This window comes from Caretta caretta, chromosome 1, assembly GCF_965140235.1.
Source record: "Caretta caretta isolate rCarCar2 chromosome 1, rCarCar1.hap1, whole genome shotgun sequence".
Taxonomy (NCBI): domain Eukaryota; kingdom Metazoa; phylum Chordata; order Testudines; family Cheloniidae; genus Caretta; species Caretta caretta.
In genome coordinates, this window is record NC_134206.1 from 57,906,349 (window position 1) to 57,925,348 (window position 19,000).

At 40.4% G+C, this 19,000-nt stretch overlaps 1 protein-coding gene across 1 annotated transcript in view; it reads left to right on the plus strand.

Annotated features, from left to right (window-relative positions):
* KPNA3 (karyopherin subunit alpha 3) overlaps window positions 1-19,000 on the plus strand; it is a 79,616-nt gene that overhangs the window by 53,108 nt on the left and 7,508 nt on the right. The window contains exons 8-16 of the mRNA XM_048849573.2: window positions 774-860; window positions 1,247-1,416; window positions 2,578-2,622; window positions 4,667-4,798; window positions 6,846-6,974; window positions 11,563-11,667; window positions 11,799-11,870; window positions 11,964-12,126; window positions 15,099-15,193. Of these exons, the coding sequence (XP_048705530.2) occupies window positions 774-860; window positions 1,247-1,416; window positions 2,578-2,622; window positions 4,667-4,798; window positions 6,846-6,974; window positions 11,563-11,667; window positions 11,799-11,870; window positions 11,964-12,126; window positions 15,099-15,193 (998 nt within the window). The remainder of the gene's footprint in view (window positions 1-773; window positions 861-1,246; window positions 1,417-2,577; window positions 2,623-4,666; window positions 4,799-6,845; window positions 6,975-11,562; window positions 11,668-11,798; window positions 11,871-11,963; window positions 12,127-15,098; window positions 15,194-19,000) is intronic.

The window sequence follows — 19,000 nt, forward strand, 5'->3', positions numbered from 1 at the left end:
TTTGTTCATTAAGCTGTTCAAATTTTTTGGTTTACTACTACCTCATGTTAAATTATCAATAATAAAATAATTGTTGTGTTCACTAATAATAAAAATTTTAAAAAAATGTATATTGCAAATTTTCTATTTAAAAACTCACTTTAATTTTCTTAGCTTTTATTATTTTAATGTTTACAGCACTCACAAGAGAAAATACTAACTCATTCACCAGCTTATTAATCAGTTTTAGTTTGCCTGATGGGACTACATGATAAAGTATGATAGTGTGCAAATTAAAAGTTTTCCATTGAGACTCCTCATGCTTTCAAGGAATGGGTTGTGTGAGGCGAAGTGGATGCCTCAGGGGGAATAGTACCAATATGAATTCTTAAAGAGGTGGTTTTTCCAGGTCATGGTTTTTGAAGCACATTGTCAAGGCAGCATGGGATGCTTATGTTTGTGCTCTGGTTATGCACCTGGTTTGTGGGTAAATAGAAGATCCAATTTCCAGGATGCTGGACTTTGTACCTTTAACTTAAAATTTTGTTTAAATGTATTGACTCCCACCTTTTGGGAGGGGAGGGGAGTTTAGGTGCAGGGATCATTGTGTAACATTTGGTTATTTTCTGAAAAGAAACATTTTTGAGAATTTATGTATAGTGCTAACTTAAATTGTGAGGTCTTAATGTCAGGCAAAGTTATGGAATTATATAAATGTTTAATAGTAATAGACTAAAATAATGTGTACGGTTTCTTGTGTTCCACTAACAGAGCCGAATCTTTTCATTCTATAGATGCAGTACCCCTCTTTTTGAGACTGCTTCACTCACCACATCAGAATGTTTGTGAGCAAGCTGTTTGGGCTCTTGGAAATATTATAGGTAAGTGTTAACTGTATTTTCAGAGGTACTTGAAATTAAATCAGGGGACACATAAGAATTTTAGATTCTGACTTTTGAACATTGGCATTACCATATGAGACTATGTTTCCTCTGTATTCTCTGGTTTCATATAATTTTCCACATGGCAAGAATCCATATGTATATACTAATTATTAAGTTTGGAGAGTTAGTGACTTCATTTGCCCTAAGAAATTTTAATATCAATTTTATGCCTCCTAAAATATTTGTATTAAACAACGGCTTTTGGTACTAAACTTCTGGTGAGGAAACATAGAATATCAGTATCCCAACATAAGTCATTGCATACATTTCAAGGTTTTCCATCTTTAATGTAATTTTTTTTAAAACAATTTTCATTTCTGTAGGTGATGGTCCTCAGTGTAGAGATTATGTCATATCACTGGGAGTTGTCAAACCTCTTCTGTCCTTCATCAATCCCTCCATTCCCATCACCTTCCTTCGGAACGTCACATGGGTCATTGTAAATCTCTGCAGGAATAAGGACCCTCCACCGCCTATGGAGACAGTTCAGGAGGTAAATAATTACGATAGGACTGATTTTTAAACCTTATCTTTGGGCTACAGGACAATTTTTTTTATGCTGCTGTATGTGCTACAGAGTAATGCATATTTTATGATACTGCCTGGTATTAATTACCAATTAATAGAAGTATCAAAGTGGTCTATTTATGTAATCTAATTGGAGGTTATAACTAAGCTAATTATACCATTTGAGAGGGTGAATACTCACTAATTAGTCTTTGGAAAATATGTTGAAATAGACTGTTAAAAAGTGAAGACTGTAGAAAGTGTTAACTTGCAGAGTTAGTTTAATTTGCAGTTTCATACTTCCACCAAACAAGAGACTACTACAAACATGGTTCTGTACATACAAATAGCTATTCAAATGAAATTACTTCTAATTATGTGAAATGTAAGTAAATTAGTAAGTGGATGTGTCATTTTAATATATATTTAAGTTTTGAGTACTTATCAAAAATATATAGTGTCAGTGATATGTCCCCATTTTAAAACGGAAGCACCTGAAAATACTTGACTACCCAGATATATGTGGGGCGGGGGATGCAGACTTGAAGACAGTTTCTGCCAATTGTAAAAAGAGGGATGCTGTTTTACTGTGGATCATACTACCAACCTATTTAAAGCTCTACTTTGTTTACAAATATATTTTGATGTCTATAGTCTTTGAAGCAGTTTGAAGTATCATTTTAGTGCAAAATGAAATACGATGGAACTTCAGAATTGAGAGACAGTACAAGCAGAATACTTTGGTTTAAAAGTGAGAATTTACCAAACAAGAGTTTTATGTATTGTTGTAAGAGTGACTTTGCTCTGGCTCTGCACAAATGCATGTAAAAAAACCCCATTTTATCTTGATCCTAGTAACTTCCCATTAAGTTTGCTTGTTTTCCCTGAAAATGTTCTCTTCTCTCTCACTCTCCTTTAAAGTATAGCACTGCTGCAACTTTATTTTGCATTTGTACAAAATTCCTGCAAAATATTTAATTTTTTTATGACGTTTGAGTGAATGCCATTTGTTAGGAAACATAGGTGTATAATACATGAATAAATCCATACTGTTCTACATGTCCTATTGTAACTTGCTTTTACACAGCTGATGTTACTTTGTGATGGACAGGTGCCACTTTAATTATTGATAGTTTATTTTTTTCAGATTTTGCCAGCATTGTGTGTTCTTATATACCATACAGATATAAACGTAAGTAAAAACAAGACAAATACCTTAAAATTTTGAGTATTTGGATATTTTTTCTTTGTTTCTCTAGAGACAAAAATGTTTATGGATTGTATTTAAATGGTAAACTTGTTTTGTATGTTAACATGAGTATAATTAAGTAAACACACTACTGTCAGAATTTTCATAATGATAGATTCCGGTCAACAGGAGAGTAAAAGGGGAAGCACAAACATTATTTCTGAAATTTAGAACCTTTTTACCCTTTACATAGTAACTATGTACACAGAAGTTAACTGTGTAGGTTGCAAAGTCAAACACTTGAAATTTGTGAGATGCCAGATTTACGTTTGCCTGTGCTCCCTTAATTCTGCCTCTTGAGTGTCCAGTTTATGAAATGTACGGAGCACAAGTCCGATGTGAAATACAGTTATGGTCATTTAATTAGACTGTATCATAAGATATGCAGAAAGAGGCAGAATTAAATTTGCAAGGGCGGCATAAATCTGGCCTAAATTTCCTAACTTTTGAGTGCTTGACTTTGCAATCTAAATAACTTAACCTAGGAAATTGTCTACAAAAACCTACTTTTTAAAAAGCAAAGAGGTAAATTCTGTTGTGCAACTGAAACAATCCATCATTCATACTCTTTAGGATTTGAATACCAAACCTTCAGCACTGCAACACACACTTGAGCTCCAGAAATAACTACATTACCTAGCCACAGGACACAACTGCTATGCCAAAGGGAGGAATGGGCTGCTGGGGCAATGTGCTGGGTCTTAGGAGGAAGTGTGGCTCTCTTCCCGCCCCGGGCTTGGGATAGCTCCAGTTTCTTACCCCTTTTCGTGCCCCTGGTGGAGGGTAGGAGAAAGGGGACATTAGGGCTATGTGTTGAGTCTGGGAGGTGGTTCAGCAGTCCCTAGCACAGTGATGTGTAGGTGCTGCCGCTGTTTTGACAATGGGTCTGGCTCTTTTGAATGTTCGTGTTCAGTTAATGTTTTAGCATGTTGTCAACATTTGCATGGAACACAAGTGAGAGATGGGATATTGCGACTTCACAGTTTATAACTCAACCAAACCTAAACAGAAATTCAGGGGGCAAAGAAAAAACTTCTCTAGTTCTGTAAGATTTCTCAGCCAAATTTCAAAGGTCTTCGGCAAGCACTGGAGAGGAGAGAGCTTCTCAAAAACAAAAGGTTGCAAGAATCTCTTTAATGGAAAGTATTAGGCACCCTAAATAATAGGGGTCACTACGAGCTCCATCTATAATATAAATAATCTTTTATCCAGAATAAACCCAGTGTATTAATATGTGTACCTATATTCGTGCATCCTTCACAATTAGGATTAAATTCACTTATTACTAAATGTTTACTAAATTCACTTATTACTGCAGTGTAGCAGTCTCAAATAGACTGCTGCAGCTGTTTAAAAGCACCAAGTAACATTGCACAACAGTTTAGAACAGGAGGTGAATAAGACCTCTTCTAACTAAAATTGCAGTGAGAATTTTAGATCGGAATTAGACTAGTCCTCTGGCCTCAGTGCTCAACTCTTAAAACCAACACATGGTCTCTCTTAATATGACCATAAGGCAACTTCTGTCTTAATCAACAGATAGTAACTCCAGCAGTCATCCTCGGAAAGTGCTGGGATTGGTTCAGTACTGTCTCAAGGGAAGAGAGATCCACCTGCAGAATCACTACGGCTATTTCATCACCTAGGTTTTCCTTGATTGTCTTCCATTGAAATACTGACCAGGCCCAACTGTACCCCAAAAAGTGTTTTGGTTTTTTTAATTAACCTCCCCCCCTCAAAGTTTGTGAAGAAAACATGTGACACATTTGAACTGTTGATGGAACAAATGAGCATCTATTTCACCATTGTAGTTGCCATCATAACATTCTAGCTAACTGTTTGTTTCTCCTGGTAGCATTTCTGAGCTCTCCCTATTGCTAAATTGCATGCTTTTTTAAAAAAAAGACTTGTGGAGTGTTGATCACACAATTCAGATGCAGTCTTGCACTCAGTGTGTAAGCTGTCTGTTCTTTTCTGCTTCCTGCAGATTCTTGTGGACACTGTTTGGGCTTTGTCCTACCTAACAGATGGTGGTAATGAACAGATACAGATGGTCATTGATTCAGGCGTTGTACCTTTTCTAGTTCCCCTTCTGAGCCATCAGGAGGTTAAAGTTCAAGTAAGTCTGTTTTTTGTTTTCTTGATGGCACTGAATAATAGTTTTAGTAAGTTATGTGTCCTGGGGAAAAAAAAGTTTGAGTGGTGAGACTAGCATTTACAATCATGTTAGTTAATTAGATTTAAAAAAGGATCCCAAAGGCAGTGTCCCTACTAGGAAAAAAAGGTATGTTTTTGAAATGTGTTACTATCCTTGTGTAGATGGGGAAACTTGTATTTTAATGTGTTTATTGGTGGGGGTCAGTCCAAGGCTTCCTCTCCTAAGGTCAACCCCTGCTAGCTAATGCAAATTGCCATGTCTACACTACACAAACCTAAAGTGGGAGGAGGTGATGGTAAGTAGTGAACTGGGGATGTAGTGAGGGTGAGAAGTGATGTTGGGGGATTGGGCCCTGATACATTAATCCAAGGTTTTTGGTATAGATATAGGTCTGTGCAGGTCACTATGGTCTTGTTGAAAGGTCTGTCAAGCCCTAGTTTAGTTATAGGAAACTCTTCAGATTAAATTCTTTTCTAATATGTAGATATTTTTAATATAATTTCCATAGCCTTCTGTTGAAGGTATATGTACAGTCTCTTGGTGTGACCCTTGTGTGTAAAAATGAGTACAAGTTGTGCAAGAATGATACCCATTAAAGTGTCTTCCATTGAGTGGTTGTCAACTTCACATTCCTTTTTAAAAGTATAGTGAGACTTGTGGTACCAAAATATTTTTTACTCAATCAGTGTTTTTATGTTTTGTCTTCTATAATCTGTAATGCATTTTTCTCCAGTCTAATCTTTTTTTACTCTTGCCTTATCCCTAAATTTTCAGTCTGTTTTGTTCAATGATGTCCTGAGACTCTTGGCTCCTTATCAGTTCTCCTGCTCTCGTACTTTTGTTGATTCTTCTTTTGAGCTTTCAAATCCCAGACATCTTTTTAATTTTTTTTTAAATTATTAAAAATATTAAATTATAACAAAGCAGATCTTCAGATAGCCACATCATTAAGTCTTATAAATGTTCTATGGTAGAAAAAACTTCAAGTTGATGAGAACTTAGGAAAATAAAAGTAAAACTTGAACATGTTAGGTATATATGATATGACACATAGTATTCATACATTAACTTACCATAAAGAATATATAATGAACAATCCCTACACTTCACTCTAATCTACAAAGGTTTGATAGATCATTTAGTAGGGCATCAGAAATAGATTACCTAAAGGGTCATCTTTTTCCAGTCTATTTAACTTTGAGACTGTTTGTAGCCATTGTTCTAGCAAGGGCGAAAACCTTCAAGTTTTCCTGAATTTTAATCCTCTGTTATTTGGTGCATGCAATACTTTGGGTATAGGAAGAAGAGTGGGTGATGTATATGCTGATACTTAATCCTGGAGATAAGTATGGTTATTTTGGGACCTCTGAGTGCCAAAATAAACTCAGATGCTATAATCCTCTTTAGTAAGGAGAATTGGTATTGCCATGTAGAAGGTAGGGAAACCAATCTAGTTTAGCCAGCTCAAAAAAAAAAAATGAATATTTTTAATATGTTGTCAGTTGTAAAACATTAATTACTTGACTAATGAATAAAGAGCTAGACCCTACTGAGAGCAATTTGAGAGTCAGTACTTAGTAGGAAGGGGAAAAATGGGGAGTTCTGAGTTGAATAGCTGTCTGGGGAGATACAGAAAAAGCATGGGAACATTGAATGTAACTCAGATCAGACCTCTGAATTAATTGGTCTTCTCAGTCACCTTCTCTTTCAGTTTTAAGTTCCTTAATCTTTCAATAACTTTGTAATCTTGCACTCTCCTTGACTTTTTCACTCAAGAAAATATTTGTATTCTGCTTTTTCACTTTGCGGAGAGGTAGTGCAAGAACTCCACCATGCACACACGCAGCATATTGCTGAGCATGGTTTTGAAGATACAATGCTAAATTATATTTCGGGAAATGACTGGTTTAAAAGGACACTGTCATAGTTTTTTTTAGTGATCCTTGTTTTACCGCAGGTAATATAAGGCATGCAGTAATGACTTATTACTTTTTTTCTTCAAATGTAGACAGCAGCGCTGAGAGCAGTTGGCAACATAGTAACTGGTACTGATGAACAAACACAAGTTGTTCTCAACTGTGATGTTCTCTCTCACTTCCCAAATCTTCTGACGCATCCAAAAGAGAAGATAAACAAGGTATATTTTGGTTTTATTTTCATTTTTGTTTGTTTCTAGGTTCACCTTTTAGGTTAACAAAACAAAATATCTCTCCTTTTGTAGCACGTGGCAAGCAGAATTTCCAGCTACTTTTTATTTATTTTATTCTTTTTAACTTTAGGGAATAGTTTAAAACAGTTTAAAGCCTTCCATTAATAACCACATCTGCATAGTGGCCACAAACTATTCTCTTGGAGATATGATTGGCAATCCCACTTAAAGGGACTACTTTAATAAGAGTGTAAAATGTTGTCTTTTCACATAAAAATGTTACTTCTGTAAAATTTTACAGCATATAAATACCAAAGGTGAGTACCTGTAGAAGAGATGTGGTTGGAACTCCTCTACTTCAGACCAACAGCGAAAGCAATATTGAAACCTACACACTTTTTTTTCTTCAGTTTTCACTCCTGGCAGACTTATTTATATAGTGCCAGAGGTGTGCACAGATTTTATAAGACTGTGTGATCTGGTGGTCTGATCCACAACTGAGGAAAATTAAAACCCACTCAAACCAGTTGCACAGATCTAGTTCCTTTTTCAGGGCTTTCTTTAGAAGCAAATGTAAAGCAACCCAAAACAGATTTACTTCCCAACAGGGCTGAAGATAAAAAGCTATCTCCAGAGCTTCACAGCCCTCCTCAATAGAAGCTTCCCATTGTGTGCTCTTACTCACTGTTTGTGGCCCCCTCCCAGGCCTTCTGCCTGGCAAATGGAAAGGCATCTCCTAGCTCCTTGGGAGATGCTGGGTCTCTCCTATTTGCTCTTCTGCTTAAGAGGCAGGAAGCCTTATATCCAATTTCCTCTATGGCACATGGCTAGGAACAAGCATGTGACCTGAAACTACTGCTCCCAAGTGTAAGGGCCCAAGGGCTGTAACAGGCGTACAGGGACACGCACAGTGGCTCCAGTACCCTATTGTACATCCTATCTGTTTCAAGGAGCTTGTGATCTAAAGATACCTATCCTAAGTGTAATCTTAGCATTGAAATACAGTACTTCGTATCACTATATGAGAATTGTGAGCCACCTGCATTGCAGTTAATATTCATAAATAAGTATTATCACTTTCAGTTGAGCCCACAGGAAAAACAAATGTGCCCTTCAAAATATTATAATTACTAGCGTATCACTCATCCAGCACTATAATATTTGCTCTGCCACCTTCCCAGTTTTGGCCCTCTGGAAAGTTTTTACCTATGCTTAATTTTGGCAATTTCAAGACAGTTACCGTTTATAAGTAGCATATCTGTTAGTTCTGCTAAGATGGTTTCCTGAGCCTCATCTGAAGAAAGGGAAGGCCATTCTTAGTAATTGCCCAACATAAGTGTCATTTTAAAGGGAATATGGGGTTTTCCTTTTTTGTGGGGGAGGAGACGGAGGTAGAGGGATTTTTTTTTTTTAAAGGGAGAAGAGAGCTAAATGCTTTCTAGAAGCCCCATTTTTATACCAGGAATAAATCATACCCTCGACTGTGGCATCTGAGGGGCATTCTAAGGCTTCTGACAGCAACTGGCATCCTACCAGCTTCCACTGCAGGATGTGTAGAGCAGAGGGAACCCTAAATGTTGACCACTAATGCCGACCAAACCATTGAAACTTCTCCATATTGCTTAAATCAGGAGCGGGCAAACTTTTTGGCCTGACCACATCAGGTTTCGGAAATTGTATGGAGGGCCAGTTAGGGGAGGCTGTGCCCCCACCCCCTATCTGCCCCGCCCTTGCTTCTCATCTCCTCCCCCACTTGCCCCAGGACTCCTGCCCCATCCAACCTCCCCCCCCATTCCCTGACAGCCCCCCCAGGATCCCTGCCCCATTCACACACACCCCCGCTCCCTGTCTCCTGACCGCCCCCAGAACCCCTGCCCCCCACCGCCCCATCCTACCCCCCCTCCTTCCTGACTCCCCCCCCCCCCCCCCGTTCCCTGCCCTCTGACTGTCCCGACCCCATTCACACCCCTGCTCCCTGACCACCACCCCAAACTCCCCTGCCCTCTATCTAACCCCCCCTTCCCCCTTACTGCGCAGCACAGAGCACTGGTGGCTGGCAGCGCTACAGCTGTGCCGCCCAGAGCATTGTGCCAGTGTAGTGTAGTAAATTGCTCTCTGTAACTGCTACCAGTAGCACATTCCTAAGCAGAGCAGTTTAATACACTACACTGGCAGCATGCTGAGGCGGGGGGGGGGGGGGGGGGGGGACAGTGGGGGAGGGGCCGGGGGCTAGGCTCCCAGGCCAGGAGCTCAGGGGCCAGACAGGAGGGTCCCGCGGGCCGGATGTGGCCCACGGACTGTAGTTTGCCCACCTTTGGCTTAAATAGTCCTCATGGGGAATGGAGAAAGTGCCTCTGCTAGGATGGGAGCAGTTAGTTCCCTGCCGATCAAACTGCTTGTTTGAGGTTACTCAGTATGCAAACTACCTTCTTTATGGGAACGATCACTGGGGTTCTGAAATCCCATTCCCTCCCTCTGAGACAGGCAAGCTCACTCCAGCTAGTGTGAAGCACCACCCCCACTGTTCCTCAGACGTTCTTGTCAACTGCTGGAAATGGCCCACCTTGATTATCACTACAAAAGGTTCCTCCCCCCGCGCCCCCCCCCGCTGTATTAGCTCATCTTAAGTGATCACTCTCCTTACAGCGTGTATGATAACACCCATTTTTTCATGTTCTCTGTGTATATAAATCTCCCCACTGTATTTTCCACTGAATGCATCTGATGAAGTGAGCTGTAGCTCACGAAAGCTTATGCTCAAATAAATTTGTTAGTGTCTAAGGTGCCACAAGTACTCCTGTTCTTTTCACCCGGAGGAGAGCAGACCTGTGGCCTTCTGCCCAGCTTCCCTTTTTCTGTCACTGCCTTTGGTGTTTTCAGGCAGACATGGATTCCTCTGCTTTGAAGAGAAGGGGAAAGACAGCCTATGCTTCCTTTCCTCTCTCGTTCCAGCTTTATGTCAGTGAGCTTCCCTGTTGTGTGTGCAGGAAGTGGAGAAGTTTGGGAGTTAATGGGAGGAAGTAATCAGAGCCTTTCCTCTGTTATGGTTACTTATGTTTGTTTAGGTGTGGGTGGGGCGGTTTGTGCTCAGTAAGCCCTGTCTAACCCCGCTCTGATTCCCCCTCCACCAAAAAGACAGGTGAATGGAGAAAAAGCTTCCTATCTTTCATGATACATACACTTACTCCCTCCCCTGTGTTATCTGCAGGGGAGCTCCCCTGGTGACTGCCCTTCTGCTCCCTCTAGCCCCTGCCAATTGCTAGGAGCCCTGAAGGAGTTCTCTCTGACATATAGCTGCAGTTACTGGGCTGTATCCTACCTACTTCTTGCTGCTCCCAGGAAGGAACCCCAGGAGCTTCTTAGATGTCATGACAGGGAGTGGGGTTTATTTCTGGCTTTATTTAAAGGTGGCCTTAACCCCCTGCTTAAAAAAAAACCCCAACAGTCTACATTTGGCAGCTAGTAACCCGGAAGAGAGTGAGGCTCAGGATACAGCTGCTCCTAGGAAGGAACCATATGAGCTCATTATTTTGAGCTTTGAGTTATTTTTCCTTTTACAAAAGGCCCGTCTAGTAGTGTTCTCTGAATCTGCTATTGGAGTTCTTGGGAACTCTTCCCATATAGCCCTTTTCTTTTAACCAAGAACTGTGTGATTTCCTTGAGACTTTGTTCCGCTGCTGAATCACCTGGAAGAGATAACTGAGCAATATGAGGATTACCTGTCTGCCCAGCGAGGGGGGCTGTCAATGAATTGCACCAACACCACTCCATGGTCCAAGAGGACAATGGAAATAGGAACTGAACCCAGGTTTTTTTGTGTCAGTGCAGAAGACTGCCACTGACTAAATATTGGTTATTTCATTTTCAAACCTCTGCGTGCGACCCTCCCCCCTTATAAATTAAAAACATTTTTTTGTATGTTTAACACCATTATAAATGCTGGAGGCAAAGCGGGGTTTGGCGTGGAGGCTGACAGCTCGTGACCCACTGCATAATAACCTTGCGACCCCCTGAGGGGTCCCCACCCCCAGTTTGAGAACCCCTGGCCTATATAGTTTGCCAGATTGAAAATGCAGTCACAGAAGCCAAATTTACTCTAGAGCTCACTGAATGCCTCTGAGGGCTTGTCTTCACTACTGGGACCTAAGTCATAACATAGCTGGAGTCAGCGTAGCGTAGGTCGATTTACCCGGTGTCTTCACTGCACTGCATCGATGGGAGACGCGCTCCGGTCAACTTCCCTTACTCTTCTCAGAGCGGTGGAGTAATGGGGTCGACCAGAGAGCGCTCTGCTGTCAATTTAGTGGGTCTTCACTAGACCTGTTAAATCTACCCCAGCTGCATCGATTGCAGTGTCATCGATGTCCCTGTAGTGAAGACCAGCCCTGATTTTTTTCAGGGAATAAGTGTTTCTCAGACAAGGAACACATGGTGGAACAGATGGATGAAGAATTGCTCGACTTATTTAATGTTTTATTTTTGTGTCATTGCAATTCATATGTAATGCTTTTTAGCCATGTATAAAGACTTAAATTATTTCTAAAGAAAGGTGGTTTCTCATTTTGTCTGATTGTAGGAAGCAGTTTGGTTCCTTTCCAATATCACAGCAGGAAACCAGCAACAAGTTCAAGCTGTAATAGATGCTGGACTAATCCCTATGATCATACACCAGCTGGCTAAGGTCAGTCAAGCTGTCAGTTACGCAAGTTTGTCATCATCTTTTTATAAATCTGACACAGGGAATATCTGAGTTAATAAGCTTTACAGATGGATGCTTGCTAATTTTAATGAACTATCAATTTTACCCTTCAGGGGGACTTTGGAACACAAAAGGAAGCTGCGTGGGCAATTAGCAACTTGACGATAAGTGGAAGAAAGGATCAGGTGCGTGTGGCTGACTTTTCAAGTTGTTTTTAAAATGTAGTGTATTGTAAGATGAATCGTATATAATTCTGAAAGCATTTTCCCCATATTTAGGTTGAATATCTTGTACAACAGAACGTAATCCCACCATTCTGTAATTTACTGTCAGTAAAAGACTCTCAGGTGGTCCAGGTGGTCCTGGATGGGCTGAAAAACATTCTGATAATGGCTGGTGATGAGGCTAGCACAATAGCTGAAATTATAGAAGAATGTGGAGGTAAGATTTTATTTGTTACACTTTTTAAAACTTTTATTTGCTATGGATCACTTTGTCTTCCTTCTTCAGAGCCAATGCAATACTTAAGGCAGTGTTTCTGAAATGTGGCCACCGTGACCACATGTGGCCCCCACTGGATTTTTTTGCTGCCACAACAACCTCCTAGGCAGTGATTTGGTGGGGGGAGGCAAAGCAGCGGCCCCTCCGTGCAGTGCCCAGCTGTTGCTGGCACTGCCAGCGGGATCAGCACACTCCACCGCAGTCTCCTCAGGGGATCTGGGCAGCGCTTCTGGAGACACATGGGACTGGTGTACATGGCACCGGTGGAGCCCGGGACTTTGCAGGCAACCACTGAATTCTTGACCCACTTTTCTGGGGGTGGCGGGGCTCAGGCCTTTAGCCCCAGGGCAGTGGCAAGAGTTGGTGGCTGAACTGAGGCCACCAAAAAATGTGTTGTAAGAACCCCTGACTTACAGCCATTGACACATACCACATAACACCAGCAGTTGGGCTTTATGTAGTATTGAATATGTGGATGAAAGTGTCAGAAAGGGAAAAAATACATTACCTTGTAGCCATTGTGGCTTTTTTCTATTCAGTGAAACTTATTTAGAGGGATTTTCATATTGGAGGACACTTGGTGGCAGAGTGGGGTGAGGACATACTTCCACAGACCAGTATATTTCAGTAGTAGCTTTCTGTATCTTTTTCAGATTTGTTTTAAAGAGAGCGCTATTTCCACCCAACTTCTGCCTGTGCTTTATCCTGCAATAAAACTCATGGTTTTGCATCACTCCATTGCAGTGGGAATGAATGTCAGTATTTTGACTTCCCTGCAGAATAAAGTAGGAAGAGAAGTTGGGCTTGAGGTAGCAAGTCCCTGTTAAATCACAGACCAGCAATTTAGATATGATGGCAAGTTAATTTTTCAGAAGCAAGTTAGAGATAAATGAATGTCTTTAAAAAGGTTTTTCCCATGTACATAAATTTCTTGCTCCAAACTGAAGTTATGATTTTAAACTACTTTAGCTATGACAGGTTTCAGAGGAACAGCCGTGTTAGTCTGTATTCGCAAAAAGAAAAGGAGTACTTGTGGCACCTTAGAGACTAACCAATTTATTTGAGCATGAGCTTTCGTGAGCTACAGCTCACTTCATCAGATGCATACCGTGGAAACTGCAGCAGACTTTATATACACACAGAGAATATGAAACAATACCTCCTCCCACCCCACTGTCCTGCTGGTAATAGCTTATCTAAAGTGATCAACAGGTGGGCCATTTCCAGCACAAATCCAGGTTTTCTCACCCTCCACCCCCCCACACAAATTCACTCTCCTGCTGGTGCTAGCCCATCCAAAGTGACAACTCTTTACATAATCAAGTCGGGCTATTTCCTGCATAGATCCAGGTTTTCTCACATCCCCCCCACCCCCATACACACACAAACTCACTCTCCTGCTGGTAATAGCTCATCTAAACTGACCACTCTCCAAGTTTAAATCCAAGTTAAACCAGAACATCTGGGGGGGGGGGGGGGGTAGGAAAAAACAAGAGGAAACAGGCTACCTTGCATAATGACTTAGCCACTCCCAGTCTCTATTTAAGCCTAAATTAATAGTATCCAATTTGCAAATGAATTCCAATTCAGCAGTTTCTCGCTGGAGTCTGGATTTGAAGTTTTTTTGTTTTAAGATAGCGACCTTCATGTCTGTGATTGTGTGACCAGAGAGATTGAAGTGTTCTCCGACTGGTTTATGAATGTTATTTAAGAATAAATGGACACAAATCAGATGTCAAGAATTATAACATTCATAAACCAGTCGGAGAACACTTCAATCTCTCTGGTCACACAATCACAGACATGAAGGTCGCTATCTTAAAACAAAAAAACTTCAAATCCAGACTCCAGCGAGAAACTGCTGAATTGGAATTCATTTGCAAATTGGATACTATTAATTTAGGCTTAAATAGAGACTGGGAGTGGCTAAGTCATTATGCAAGGTAGCCTGTTTCCTCTTGTTTTTTCCTACCCCCCCCCAGATGTTCTGGTTTAACTTGGATTTAAACTTGGAGAGTGGTCAGTTTAGATGAGCTATTACCAGCAGGAGAGTGAGTTTGTGTGTGTATGGGGGTGGGGGGGGATGTGAGAAAACCTGGATCTATGCAGGAAATAGCCCGACTTGATTATGTAAAGAGTTGTCACTTTGGATGGGCTAGCACCAGCAGGAGAGTGAATTTGTGTGGGGGGGTGGAGGGTGAGAAAACCTGGATTTGTGCTGGAAATGGCCCACCTGTTGATCACTTTAGATAAGCTATTACCAGCTTCATATTCTCTGTGTGTATATAAAGTCTGCTGCAGTTTCCATGGTATGCATCTGATGAAGTGAGCTGTAGCTCACGAAAGCTCATGTTCAAATAAATTGGTTAGTCTCTAAGGTGCCACAAGTACTCCTTTTCTTTTTACTTTAGCTATGTTATTCTGTGACCTTGTTTGCATTTCACTCTTGGTATGCTACTCTAATGTGGAACCACTTTTAGCATGCCAAGATGTACAGTGTCTGTATGGGACAAAGGATACAGAAATGCAGAAACTTTGCTTAACTGAGTGCTTCACCTAACTTACATAAAAGGGAATGGGATTGCAGCAGCCCTTGAGGCTTTTGAGAACAGGTTTGAGTCTGAGTCATCATTAAAGTGGGTGGCCCATGGAAACGAGCTGTGCTGAGACCTGTAGATTCCACAAGCCACACCTCTGTCTCAAAGATGAAGATGACAACTTTGAAAGAACATTCTGGGTCATGTTTGGAAACTAGGCTCCATCGTGACCATCCTTGTTGTCCAGTTTGTCTTGAGGTACTAATGTAGGTAAAAGCAGTATTTTCTTATGTCTAAAATGCTAACCCAAAGTAGCTACTAACAAACTTCATTTTAACCTGGTGAACACTTTTATTCCTGCTGTCGTTTGGCCAGGTTTAGAGAAAATTGAAGCCTTGCAACAGCATGAGAATGAGGACATCTATAAACTAGCATTTGAAATCATAGACCAGTATTTCTCTGGTGATGATGTAAGTACATTAAAGAATGCTCTGTGTGAGATTATGGATGTATGAAATATCTGGTGTGAATGCTTTTGTACTCCATACTTTAATTTAGTAACTACATTGTCAGCATTACTTCAGTCATCCCCCTTTATGGACATGGGTTGTTCAGAGGATATTTTCCTATCTTTTTCTGTACAACTTGTCTTAATTAAAAGTTTAAGATACTTTTTCAACCCTCCCTTCTCCCTCTGTAGTTTCCTTCCCATCTGTGACTTCTTTGACCTGTCCCTGCTCCATCTTTTTTATTCCTTTCTTGCACCAAGAAACTGCCTCAAACAGACATTGACTAAGACGGGCAATTCATTTTTGCCTAATAAACCAGTCAAAGCTAGCCCACACTATAACACCTTCTTCTAAAGTTGAACAGTTTATCATTAGAAGAAAATATACCTGCAAATCAAGTTTTATATACTTTATAGAAAAATAGATTTATTTTAGATATTATGATTAACACCACACTGTCCTTAAAAATTGTTAGATGCCAGCAGTTCTCCTTCAGATTACTACTCCAGGCCTCACATGTCCTGTGTAGAAGCCATGGAAACGTTCAGAATAGTAAAACTGTTAAGGGGTGCATGTATAATCCTAGAATTCAGTGCCAAGAAAAAGAGGTCCCTACCCCATTACTCCCTCAGTTCCACACTTCCTACTGGCTTTAGTTCTGTGACCACAAATCTGTTTTCACTGTGCAGGATTAGTTGGCACAGATTGAATCAATAGTTTTTATGGTGATCAACATTTTCTTGGACATTTTTGTCCTGAGTGGGATTTGTTATAATTGCAGGTATAGCAACAGTTGACTGCTTGGTGATCTTGTTCCTCCAAAATATCAGTTTCCAACAATCAGATCACCATGAAATGTTAGCTCAAGATATGTTTACTCAAATGACTTTGAGGCTTCTTTAGAAGATCCACTGTGGGATGAAGTCCTTCCTGTTGGAGTGCTTGGTGGAGAGAGGAGCTTTCTCCTGGAGATTTGAGTGGATTGCTTCTACAGTCTAAAGTATCTGAGTTGGAGGCCCTACGACCAGACAGAGGATCCAAGACTTTTGGGTCTGTCCTCTGGACGTAAAGCAACTGAACTGTTACAAGGAGGAGGGTGAAAAATTGTTCTCAATCTCTGAGGATAGGACAAGAAGCAATGGGCTTAAATTGCAGCAAGGGTGGTTTAGGCTGGACACTAGGAAGAACTGCCTAGCTGTCAGGGTAGTTAAACACCAGAACAAATTGCCTATGGAGGTCATAGAATCTCCGTCACTGGAAGTTTTTAAGAGCAGGTTAGACAAAACACCTGTCAGGAAAGGTCTAGTAGTTACTACTTAGTCCTGCCTTGAGTGCAGGGGACTGGACTAGATGACCTGTTGAGGTCCCTTTCAGTCCTACACTTCTGATTCTGTGATTCTATGCACCTCGGATTATAGGGAATCCTGAGTCACTGTCCAGAGTTTCTAAAAAGTGTGTAAAAGTTCAAGGGATTTATTTGCATGAGAAGCACCAAGATGTAAGTTAGTTGTATCCAAAGGTTTGTTCAGGTCCAACCCTGCCTAGTGCATGCATTTCTTGAAATCCTGGGATGTCGGAAGCATTTACATTTACGGAAGATACTGCTACCTGCTTCTTATTTACAGTGTCACCTGAAAGTGAGAACAGGTGTTCACATGGCACTTTTTGTAGCCGGCGTTGCAAGGTATTTACATGCCAGATATACTAAACATTCGTATGCCCCTTCGTGCTTCGGCCACCATTCCAGAGGACATGCTTCCATGCTGATGACGCTTGTTAAAAACATAATGCGTTAATTAAATTTGTGACTGAAATCCGTCTGGGAGAATTGTACGTACCCTGCTCTGTTTTACCCGCATTCTGCCATATATTTCATATTATAGCAGTCTGGGATGATGACCCTGCACATGTTCATTTTAAGAATATTTTCACAGCAGATTTGACAAAATGCAAAGAAGGTACCAATGTGAGATTTCTAAAAATAGCTACAGTACTCAACCCAGGGTTTAAGAATCTGAAGTGCTGTCCAAAATCTGAGAGGGACGAGGTGTGGAGCATGCTTTCAGAAGTCTTAAAAGAGCAACACTGAGATGTGGAAACTGCAGAACCTGAACCACCAAAAAAGAAAATCAATCTTCTGCTGGTGGCATCTGACTCAGATGATAAAAATGAACATGCGTCAGTCCTCACTGCTTTGGATTGTTATCAAGCAGAACCTGTCATCAGCATGGACACATGTCCTCTGGAATGGTGGTTGAAGCATGAAGGGACATATGAATCTTTGGCACATAAATGTCTTGTGATGCCGGCTGCAACAGTGCCATGCGAACGCCTGTTCTCACTTTCAGGTGACATTGTAAACAAGAAGCGGGCAGCATTATCTCCTGAAAATGTAAACAAACTTGTTTGTCTGAGCGATTGGCTGAAGTAGGACTGAATGAACTTGTAGGCTCTAAAGTTTTATATTTTTATTTTTGAATGCAGTTTTTTTTGTACATAATTCTACATTTGTAAGTTCAACTTTCATGACAAAGAGATTGCAGTACAGTACTTGTATTAGGTGAACTGAAAAATACTATTTTTTTACAGTACAAATATTTATCAAAAATAAATATAAAGTGAGCACTGAACACTTTGTATTCTGTATTGTAATTGAAATCAATATATTTGAAAATGTAGAAAAAAATCCAAAAATATTTAAATAAATGATAATCTGTTATTTAACAGCACAATTAATCGCATGATTAATCGTGATTAATTTTTTTAATCACGCCATTAATCGTGATTAACTTTTTAATCGCTCAACAGCCTTAGTTTAAACTCCTTATTCAACATCCTTTCTCAGGTATTCTCCTACAATCTGCAGCCTCTGAGAGATTTGTCTGGTCGAGCTTTCTCTTTATATCTTTTGGATAAGGGGTCGATAAAGTTAAGCCATTTTGGTAGCAGCCCTAACTTTGGGAGTGCCAGTTACCAGGCATGGGCCTATTGTCTCTGCAGGGAAAGAGTCTGAAGTTTCTGTCCACTAAAAGTCAGGTGAAAAGATGTTTGTATTTCAGATTCTGCAGGTAGTCTTTAGCAATGACTAATGGTTTTGAGGTAGTTTTGGTTGATATCAGGTAGGTTGTGTTCCAAAGTTAGTGTCAAAATGGTTTAACTTCTGTGGGTACTGATGCATTTAATTCAAAACTAGATGAGATGGGGAGAAGTTAAACCAACAGGTCTGTGATTAAAGTTGCTGGGGTTGCCTTGAGCATCTTTCAGAAGGAAGCACTCCTCCTTAGAGTCCTGAGGTATACCACCACCATTATTTTCTGGGGTTTCTCAGACTCAGTTAAAGTCCTAGTGTTGGAGACCCCAGGGTATAGCCATGAATTAAGTCGAGGGGATGGAAGGCCATAAGGGTCGAAGAAGTCTCCCTGCTGTAGGCTTAAGGGCTTCTTTTCAACCCCCCTTAATAGAACTCAGGCCTGGCTGGTTTAAGTAAGCTCTTTTGCTCTTAAAATAACGTTGCAGCTGTAAATAATGCCTCATAGTATAAGGTTTGCTGATGCCAAGTTAAAAATAACAAAAAAGACAGCTACAAGGCCAGACAAAATGTGCTAGTTGTTTAAGTTGCTAAAAATGCTTGTTAAAGGTTGCAAAAAATAAACATTGTTATAACCCATATTAAAAAAAGCAAAGCATTTATGCAAAGCTTTAATTAACTAATGTATAGTACAGTAACTAAAAAATATAGAAGTGTATATATAATAACCTGCTCTAATG